The sequence below is a fragment of the Tachysurus vachellii genome, chromosome 21 (assembly GCF_030014155.1).
Source record: "Tachysurus vachellii isolate PV-2020 chromosome 21, HZAU_Pvac_v1, whole genome shotgun sequence".
Classification (NCBI taxonomy): domain Eukaryota; kingdom Metazoa; phylum Chordata; class Actinopteri; order Siluriformes; family Bagridae; genus Tachysurus; species Tachysurus vachellii.
In genome coordinates, this window is record NC_083480.1 from 9,777,282 (window position 1) to 9,788,557 (window position 11,276).

The following is an 11,276-nucleotide window of genomic DNA, read 5'->3' on the forward strand; positions in this document are numbered from 1 at the left end:
TAGTCCACAAGGCTTTTTGTGGGTTTTCGTGTAGTACACACTCCATAAACTTTGGTAAGGGCCCTAGAATGGTGCTGAAGGTGTTGAAAAGAAGGTCTTTTTCCCTGAGAGTATTTAATTATGGCATGTAGGGTTTTGATGTTTTGGTTGTCACTTGAGCTGCCATGTTGTTTTTAGAGATTACACTATTGGTCTTGGACCCAGTGCTTTGCAGTCATTATAAGAGAAAAAGGTAAATTATCAAGTTGATGTCTGTTTCAATGTCTCCCAAAGAACTTTCAGTAAAGGCTTCACTTTATTATTGCTTTATTGATTTACATTATTATGATGTGTTAGGAGAATATGTAGAGAACCAAGCTAATTCAATGTAAGTATGCCATACAGTGTGTATTAAGGGCTGGTAGCAAGCTTCCTTATTTTCCACCCTTTTCTAAAATAAATATTCCCTTCTGTTTTAAATTTTGGCAGCTTTTACCATAAATTCTTGGAGGAGACCTTTTTCTGAGAAATCTGTTTTAAATAAATTCACTGACATCTGCCAGATTGGTCCATTTTAGGCTTGGTTGGATACCTTTAATTGTCTTGAATGGCCCTGGCTTCTCAGAGGTTCTACGCTTTTATCTTCCTCATAGCTAGTTGTTTGGCAATCATCCATCAATGTGTGCATATGGATCTTTAAGATCTCAGTTTCAGTATATATTGTAAACAGAAAGTGTGTGTGTATACGTGCAGATACATGGGTTAACACTTGGCCAGACAGATTGCGTGAGACTATTTAACTGTGTCTGCAGCCCTTTACAAGAAAAATATTTGATAAACAGATTGTGCTGGCCTAGAGAACAAAAGTCATGTCTGATTCTGAACGCAAGAGTGTTAGAACGCCTGCTCCACATTGGGTACACATCTAAATTACTCCCCCCACAAAACCACAGCCACTAGGATTAGTACCACCCCCTAGGCAACCTCAGCCAAGCATTTAACCACCAAACACTGATTTGCCACCACGTCTCTCTGTTTCTGTGTCTCTTGTTCCCTCTCTCTCTGGCCTCTGTGCTTTCCTTCCCAGTCTGTTTTGTGATTGTGTTTTTCCTGGAGTGGGAAACAGCTACATTTGAGAGCTAAGAGGAAGCATATGTTTTTTCACAAGCGCTAACACAGATGCTAGCACAGACATGAATATTGCTCATGGTTTCTGAGCTTCACGTCTTTACATGGCAGTAAAACCCGATGGCAAGCCACAGAACTATGTGCTCACCATGGCAAAAAAAATTGCACACCGCTAAGAGGCCTCACCATGAAATTTCAGCCTAACCATTTCCTCTGGGAGAAAACAGACTCTTCATCTCTATTCCAGAAATAATAATAATAAAAAATGAAAATGATAAAAGAGGCAAAAACCAGTGAACCACAGTGAGTTTGGCAAAGCAAACAGGCACAGAATGCCCTGTTTGGAGTCGTGTTGAGTGGGAAAACATGGCATGGCTGAGTCTTCTTCTGCATGTCTTCAGAGCAAGCAGTTAGGTCTATAGCTTTGCTGGGAGTAAAGGGATAAGACAGACATGCATTAAATTCAGGACAAATTTTATATTTCTTTATTTCTTTTAGATACACACACGGCAGTGTGCACTACCACAAAAAGCTGTATTATTTAATCTGTTTTATATTAGTGAATTGTGCCCAGGCACTGCACATGAATTTATTAAACAAGTTGTTTTAAGCTCAGGCAGTGATTTAACTGACCTGTAGGCTTTGTTTGCATTTTTGCATTTTGAGTGAATGACTGTGCTCATAATTCACATTGTCAAACTGCAGAAAGATGAGGAAGTGCAGCAGATTAGTAAAGTGTGCAAACAAGGCTATCCAAGATTCAAATACAACCACACTTAAGTTCATGGTCAAGCTGAAACCCATAAACCATTGAAACCATGCACTGTATGTCCATAATTCAATCAGAAATGATTTTTTAACTGCTCCTATGAGCAGTGCCTTTGTTCTGTCCAGCAGGACCTCCTCATTCTGAAAGTACATTCTGCAGTACTGATGTGGAGAGCTGGGAGACATTTTGATTTCCGGAGTGCTTGTCACATTCAATAAAAGTACAGGTCTGTTTGACCAGAAGGGAAAACGTCTGGAAACCATTGGGACAAGTGGAAAAGATGAGTCCAAGGATAATAGTAATGCTTGACTGAGTGTCTAAAGAAACTATACATATGTGGAGGGTAGATCAGGGCATTAGTATTAGAGTATAGTGTATAAGAGTATAACAATATAAAAGTACAGTGAACCTAGCCTCAAATCCTTGATATTCCAAATTTAATTTAATTTCGCCACCTGTCTGCTCCCACCCAGTGGCCTGCCCCATACACCTGATGAAACGTAGGCTTATGAAAAGGTATGATGTACATGAGGATCAAATTATTTAAAAATTACTTTCACAAATTAAAGTAAACAGGTACAGCCTGAAACAGACTGTTACCAGAAATGACAAACAAGCTAAACAGTCAAGACCAATGAACCCAACCATTTTTTTTCATGCTAGCACAAAACTGAACTACCTACCCAGTTATCCATCCACAAGCATGCAGAATGATACCTTCATACTGTACAATGTTACTTAGTCAGAGCTCAGTTATAAGGTAGCTATCACCTTTGAAGACTCTGTAGCAAAAATGGTTTATGTTTGGCAATGTTACAGAGTGTCTCTCAAGCTACTAGCTCTACATCTGGTGGGCTTAGGACTTAACCAAACTTGCCAATTAAGCCCAAATATGGACTCTGAAAAAGATTTTGGAGTGGATTTTTTGTGTATTAAGTCTATTAAGCATACCACAACTAATCTGGAATGATTTAAGCTATTTGGCACATCTGGCTTTCAGTAATGATAAATGCATTTCACCAGACTTGTTTAAAGTTACTAAACTTTGACATATACCAATCTGTGATATTCCATCAACTTATGTGCCCCTGATCATAAACATAGTAAATAATAGTAAATAATTCAGAATTTCTGCTTTTGTTTTTACTCAAAAATGAGGTATAATTGTATACAATTGAGGTTTATCAAACCAAATATTACAAAAAGAAATGCAAGATATATGTTAATGTATATTAACTTATTTTTATTCTGTTTTCCTCTCCACAGTTTGGAGATTCTGAGCAAAGAAGACCATGACACTGGTATCCATATGTGTGCTGCTGCTGATGTTGGGGCGTAATGCTCTATGTGGTGGCTATGCCCCTATGCCCCAGATGAAGTACATGCAGCCTATGATGAAGGGTCCTGTCGGCCCTCCCTTCAGAGAGGGGAAGGGTCAGTATCTTGGTAAGCATTGCTATGTAATTGAACAAAGCACATTAATTGCATACATATAAATATATGCATCTAAAATATATAAGATTAATATGTTCTAGGATTATTGTCATATATAGGACTGAAGCCAAATTTGTAGGCATCCCATTTCCTTTGATGAATGCTTAAAAAGTGAGTAGCAAAGATAAATTATACTAGCCAATTACAAGACCTTTCAGTGATTCTCTGTAACATAAAATTAAGCCAATAAAACTCAAGTAATTTGACTTATAAACTGAAGATTTGAAAGTGTTTCCTATGGACCTATAAGAATGCCACATAGGCAATTTCTCGAATGGAAGTATCACACATGGACACACAACATAATCTCTGTGTTTTTAGTCAGAGAAATAGACTCTCTCTAGGCAGTAAGTGGTCAGGATGAAGAGCCAAAAGTGTGTCAGACAAAGGGAGTAGCAAAGATGAACAATGAGAGGACAGGAACAGGTTGTTGTTTAGTGTCTCCTCTCACCTCTATGATTTATGAGGAGCATTGTGAAAGTATCAGAGGGGGATAAGAAGAAAAGTAAAGGCTAGAGAGGGATTGAGAAGGTTCAAGTTAACTCCCTTTGGAGCAGTATTTCACAGGTGCGTATACTTCAGTCCTGGGAGGATAACAAAGGAGGGAAAGGAGGGGAAGGAAATAGTGTCAGAAAGCATGGTGAAAGACTGAGGGAGCCAGGATATGATGAGAAAGCCAGGACAGGCAATAAGATGAGAACACCTCTTTCTTTACTAAAAAGAAAAAAGAAAAAAAAGGTAGTATCTATTTCACAATTAGTTAGAGGGTGAGAGAATGGTGTAATGTTTACAGTCCTGAGCTCCTGACAGACATGGTGATTTTATATGATTTTTATATGTCTGGACAATTTAGCAAAATAGCCTCCCTGGTAGGTCAGAATACTTTCCATCTCCTTAGGTCCATTTTGTGTTTTGATAGTGCTCCCCCATGTCAAATAAATAAATAGAAGGAGGAGATACTTCAAGCATTCCAGATCTTGACAATATATATTATGAACCTATGAACTTTTATATATTATTAAGTTACTGTAATTTCCCTTATATTTTAAAGATGTTATAAAATAGGGGGTAGTGTTCGGATGTAAATGTGAATGGGGTAAAAAATAGCTTGTATAAATATATCATATATTGTGTTCTTCAGATGTTTGTTCCAATGGATCTGATATAGGCTTGATTGACCAAGCTTTGGAAACCTACAAAAAACAAGTCAGCAGCTTTACGCTCTTACCCATGTTATTTGTGTGTGGATTCTATTCCTTAATGCACAGGTTTTCCTAGAGGGTTCTTTAATCAGTTCTACCTAGAGCAGTCTCTGAAGGAGAAGCCTTCTATTTTAGCATTTTACCCTTGGGTGTTGCCACCAGAGGGTGTGAAACTGAAGAGTGTAACTGGATACACTTATGTTTTTGTTCTTGATTGTCTAAGACTTGGTATAAAACACTGTAACACTGTTCACTTAAAAAAAAATAGAATTCTTTATAAATCTTAAAAATATATATGTCTTATTTTGAATCAAATACCTGAGTGTAGGTGGCAGACACTTGGTGATTTGCCAATTCAGAAAAGCAAAACAATTTCAGAGCCTTGAACTTATCTATAAGGTCAGTGTGACTGTAGTAGGCTAATGCATGTACTACCATCTAGTGGAGGATACAAATAACACACAAGGAAAAAAAATATGCCTTTGCCTGTTCTTTCATTTACAGCATTTGCCCTTATCCAGCATTTGCCCTTATCTTTTATTCTCATTTTACACAACTGAGTAATTGAGGGTTCAGGTTTAGGTAAAGCACTTCAGTTTTATAACTCTGACACAATAAAAGCATACTTAGGTTAAGTTGGGGTGAGGTAGGTTCAATAGGGTCATTGGGTTATTACCATAGGCAAGGCACCGGTAATTCTGTGCATCAATGATTATTCGCATTAGTAACACTGTACAACTGTATTTCTCAGTTGACTTTAAGAGTTCTGTAGTTTACTTTTTTAAAATTTAATGAGTAGTTTAAAAATTGTATATACTGCTTTTTAGAAACATAGCCAAAAGCCCCACCACAACACTGGTACACATAGCTGACAAAAGCAAACTAGCCAGTTACATCAGCTAATTAAGTAAAAGACATCAAAGAGAACACAAATCAAATCAGATAATCACATGCACATCAGAAAACAAGAGAATTGGGAACATAATTTGGATAAGAAAAAATACATGCACTGCAAGCAGCCGAATATGCCTGTTTTGCTGTTTATTTATATTGCCACCATGATTGGTTAGCCACAAATGGCATGCATGTACATTTTATAGTGTTGAATTTGTTTGATAGAGTTTAATAAAATAAATTTGACAATATAATCACTGCAATTTAGCAAATATTGAAAGTATAAAAGTTTTGCAATGCCAAAATGTAAGATATCTATATTTATTGGGAATGACAAAAACTCACAGTGTTATTATTATTCTGTTCCGTTACTATTTCTGTACAAAATGGAATGGGTTTGTATTTCTTTGAGTTTAGCAATTTCTGCAAAAAAGTATTTGCATTTTCTTTCCTAGAGTATCCACCTGCAATGGAAGTAAAAGGGGAGCCAGGCCCACAAGGGAAACCAGGACCAAGGGGACCACCCGGGACCCCAGGATTGCCTGGGAAACCTGGAATAGGAAAACCAGGTCTAAATGGTCAGGTAGGACCCCAGGGGCCAGCAGGGTTGCCAGGAATTGGAAAACCAGGGCTACCTGGTCTGCCAGGAAAAATTGGGCCCAAAGGACCACCAGGCAAAGATGGTGACAAGGGACTTCAAGGTGAGCCTGGGCCACGTGGATTATCAGGGCAACCAGGATCACCTGGTCCTGCAGGTCTCTCATTAAATGGAAAACCTGGGCTTCCTGGCGTTCGGGGCCCACCAGGATCTAGGGGTGATCCAGGACCAAAGGGTGTTCGTGGTTTACCTGGTGAGCAAGGAGTCAAGGGGGAAAATGGCAATGGCAATCCAGGTTTACCAGGCCCCAGGGGACTTAATGGTATTCAGGGACCTCCTGGACCTCCAGGTAATCCAGGTTTGGGAAAGCCTGGGCTGAATGGGCCACCTGGTCCTTCTGGACTAAAAGGAGACCAGGGGCTTCCAGGGGACCAAGGTCTTCCGGGGAAACCAGGGTCTATAGGACCACAAGGGCCACCTGGAGCAAGTGGATTGGGAAAACCCGGGGTGGATGGTGTACCTGGTAGACCTGGTCAAATTGGACCAAAAGGTGAACCAGGTCCAAGGGGTGCTAATGGGTTTCCTGGGGCTCCGGGTTATGGCAAACCTGGTCTTGCAGGACAGAAAGGAGACAGAGGTCCTGGTGGATTACCAGGACCTCACGGTGATAAAGGGGAACCTGGAACAGGAGGCCTACCAGGGGCTACAGGGCCAACTGGGCAGCCAGGAACTTCAGGTTTACCAGGTCCAATGGGTCTTCCGGGAAAACATGGCTTGCCTGGTCTGAAGGGAGACAGTGGTCTGCAAGGGCCTCCTGGCTTTCCTGGAATCAAAGGAGATCAGGGTCCCAGTGGGTTGGCAGGAAAACCTGGCCTCCCGGGGGATAAAGGGTTTCCTGGACCAAGTGGAGCCATTGGAAAACCGGGTCCTAAAGGTGATGCTGGACACATTGGTTTGCCTGGAAATCCTGGACCGATTGGGCCTCAAGGTCCCAAAGGAGAAAATGGCCTTTCAGGGTCCCCAGGATCACGTGGTATAGCAGGAATTCCTGGGATACCAGGGCCCACAGGCCATATGGGACCGCAGGGTATTCCAGGATTGAAAGGAGAGCAAGGCCCACCAGGAGCCCCAGGAAATGGTAAGAATGGGGATGAGGGAAAACCAGGTCCACAGGGACCACCAGGAAAACCAGGACTTAGTGGACTAAATGGCCCCCGAGGCCTTCCAGGTCCACCTGGCCCACCCGGCCCACCTGGTCCTTCTAATGGAGATACCAAAGTGGCAGTGTCAGGGCCTGATGTTGGTGGAGAAACAGTACCAGGTCAAAATGGAAAACCACAATATAGAATCGAACTTTCTGCTACTGCAGCTCCTGCTTTCACTGCTATACTCACAACACCCTTTCCACCATCTGGTATGCCTATTAAATTTGACAGGACTCTTTACAATGGGCAGAATGCTTATAACCCAACCACTGGCATCTTCACCAGCCCAATGCCTGGAGTTTACTACTTTTCTTACCATGTTCATGTAAAGGGAACCAGCCTATGGGTGGCACTATACAGAAACAATGTGCCTGCTACATACACATATGATGAATACAAGAAGGGATATATGGACCAGGCATCAGGAAGTGCAGTGCTGGAGCTAAAAGAAAATGACCAGGTTTGGGTGCAAATGCCATCTGACCAAGCAAATGGGCTCTACTCCACTGAGTACATTCATTCATCCTTCTCAGGCTTCCTACTGTGTCCAACATAACAGGCCATCTTACACATCATTCAAATTCTAGTAGTCTGCAGTCACAGTAGAAATGCCTGTAACAACAAAAACAGAAAAGACTGGAAAACATAAAAAACAAGATAAAAGTAGGACATGGAAACTTTATGCTGTTTGTGTTTTAGTGCTTTAAAATGTCTGAATTTCTTATGGTTTTACGTTAAGTGTGTTTGATTTCTTCTGCATATAGTATGTTATTATAACTGTTGTATTAATATTGTTGTTGTTATTCATGTACTTGATCTTACTGTTTATTGGAATCAGACAATGCGTAAGTAACAGTTTTAGCCATGTGACTGCACACTATGCCAAAATGGTTAATTCAACTCCATCTTTTTGACACTGGGGGAGTGTGTTCCCCTGACTGCAGTCACATTTAATTTTAACTTTCTCTTTTATCCCCTTTTAAATAACAGTCAGTTTTATATTTCACAAATTATTTGTGAAAATAAGAAAATCGTAATTTCATCTGTACTTACCTGGTGATTCTAAGTGACTAAATAAAAAAAAAATTTTTTTTTTGTCTACAGTCATACATGATACCATTCATTGCTACTCTTTGTGATTTGATGGTAACTATTGTTCTTATTCTTGAAGTGTAAGCCTTTACTTGACAATTCAAAATGTTTACTTTGAATGCAAACTGAGCTTCTGATGTGTACCAATACTAATGACATCATGATTATTATCTCTCTCTATAATGCTAGCATATATTTTATGAGTACATTTCAGCAAATAACCAACAGTTAATTGTTTGCCCATTAACATATGATTGCTTGTATAACATATGTAAACGAGTCTTTCACTTCTTTCAATTCTTTATAATATCTATTCTGATATTCAAGATAGTCCATGTAAGAGAAATAACATGATATTGGCAATTATCCAATTTATCAATTTTGTACTTTTTAAACACTACTCATCTTCACTATTAGATAGCTATGTGTTTGATGTGTCAAGTAATCCACAAGTGATTCATTTTCAAATTATTTCTAACTTCCCAACTATACTAACATTTAAAACTTAAAACTACATATAAATCAGTTCATGTATTTTGTAGACAGATATTAAATGAACAGATTTAATTAATGCACTGGGTTCATGTATTAAAAATATTAAAATATTAAATAATTCTTGTGTGCTAGTATACAAGGAATCAGACATGGTGGCTACTGAGTGTTATTAAGTGAATTATCTTTTTGCAACAGATGCTGTTTAGCCACCTAGCCTGTCATTTCTATTCTTTGGAATATTAAATTTATTTCTAAGTCATGACGTGCCATTTTTCACATTTACCAAATTAAATGTAACGTGAATAAACTGTTGCCATACTATTGCATTGACTGGTTCAGTGTCAGTTATGAATGCAGGAAATGATCCAGACTACTGTGAAATGAAAAAAGACATTACAATGGGATTTTTAGTTAAGGCCATATCAGCATCTAAATTTTATAGTCTATATGTTTCAGCCGATATTTGCTCTGTTCTCATAAAATTGGGACAATTATTAGTTCATTAGTATGTCAGTATTATAAAATATTAAGATATATATAATAAACATTAAACAATAAACAGTAATTAAAACATCAAAACATTAAAATAAGAAATGAGTGTTCAATAATCAGTTTGAATGGCTTTTAAACAAACTGATTATACAGATGATGCAAGAGTCATACAATTATTACTTTTTTATATACTTGCATAAAAGCAAAAGATAATTAAATACTTACAGGATTGTAAGTTGCTTTAACTGTGGTGCAGTAATGGCTATTGATGTATATTATACTATCAAAAATACATTAAAGTTGTCAGTTAAAATTAACTATTTTCAATCTTGCTATGCTTTAGATTGACTCATAATAAAAAAGAAAAATGGCTAAACACAATAACTGCCTGTTATAAAATAAACAACATTTTCAGGAAGGCATAATTTATACACCATCTTACCTTTGCCAAAACAATTTTATACATGAGCCAACTCTTTTTTCACATGAATACAGTAGATACAGCAGAGTTTATATTGAAGCAAAGTTTGTCTATCATACTAAGGATGTCAAGATTGAATCAGAGCAGAGCAATAATAAGTAACAGAAATAAATATGCAAAATAAATAAATGAAAGAAAAACTGAAAAGAAGCAAAAAATAAAAATAAAAATCAATATTATTAAAATTATCATAATTTATTTGGGCTACTACATATACTGCTAAATATACCAGTGTGGTCTATCAGCATTTTCTCAGCAGCTTACTGTATTTACTTACAGCAGCTTACCTTTTAGATACTTAAAGCATAAGATGCATATTTCCATTTTTAAACATGTATGTAAAGTTTTGGTTTTCAATATTGTCAAACCTGCTTCTTGATGTCTGTTTAAATTACAGATTTTATTTCAATTCCGTTTCCTTCAGAGTCCTTTGAAAAACAACAACAACAATAATAATAATAATAATGTCTGTAAGGGTTTTTTGTTGTTTTAATAAATACAAATAGTTGGTCCCTTTTGCACATGAATTTCATGAAGGTGTATTTAAGCATATGGACAAATTGACAAGAAATAAAACATATGAATAATTAATTGTATGTATGTGTGTATTAATTATTTTATTATTATTATTAACCTATTTAACAACATAAATACGTTACCTTGTAGTTAGCGTACTATTGTTGCTTAAGAAATATTTGTAACTATTATTTCTTTCACTTTTTTAATGTACTATGTATCAGACTATAGGAGTTTGTGTTTTATCTGTTGCATTGATGCTGTGCAGTAGACATTATCTGTTGAATGCACTCCTTTGACTGAAGGTTTTGTCAATTTATACATTTGCAATACTTGATAGTATTGATACAACGTCAATAAAGATTTTCTTGAAAAAATGTTGATTGCACTTTTTGTATTTTTTAATCCCATTTCCCAACAACCAATCAGTGAACACCATTGTTGTGCCACCCACACAGTGTTGTTCTGTTCTTTGCTTTAAACTCCCTCTATGGCTATATTTGCATTTAACCTAAAGAATTATCCTACAGTATATGTAACTGATTATATTTTTTCTATGTGTAACTAATTTTATTTAAAAAAAAAAAAACAACATTTCTATTCTATTCCTTCTTCATGCAAAGTTCTGATATGTAAATACTCATGTCGATTAATGAATATGCAAATTAGTTCCATCAGTTAGTCATTTTCTGTGTGAACTTGAAAGGCATTATTTATTACTAGGTGTGAATATGAATCTAAGCTTATATAACAGTACTCATGCTACGTCATGTGTCGTGGCTCACTCTTTCCAGTCACTTGACTCTATGACTCTGACTCAAGAGTCAAGTCAAGAAGCTTCATTCGATATCTTGGCCGTCTTACAAGTACGATTCTTTTTTCTGACATTATATCTCAAGTCTGCTGTTCATTACGCAAAGAGCTGTTAAGG

The 11,276-nt window shown here is 37.3% G+C and overlaps 1 protein-coding gene across 2 annotated transcripts in view; it reads left to right on the plus strand.

Moving 5' to 3' along the window:
- col8a2 (collagen, type VIII, alpha 2) overlaps positions 1 to 10,722 on the plus strand; it is a 38,840-nt gene extending 28,118 nt beyond the window's left edge. Inside the window, exons 2-3 of one of the 2 annotated variants that reach the window (XM_060857214.1) lie at positions 3,143 to 3,310; positions 5,922 to 10,722. In XM_060857214.1, the coding sequence (XP_060713197.1) occupies positions 3,169 to 3,310; positions 5,922 to 7,825 (2,046 nt within the window). In that variant the 5' untranslated portion in view covers positions 3,143 to 3,168 and the 3' untranslated portion in view covers positions 7,826 to 10,722. Of the gene's footprint in view, positions 1 to 3,142; positions 3,323 to 5,921 lie in introns of both variants that reach the window. The other variant, XM_060857213.1, reaches the window with a different exon arrangement.
- Positions 10,723 to 11,276: the final 554 nt, after the last annotated feature.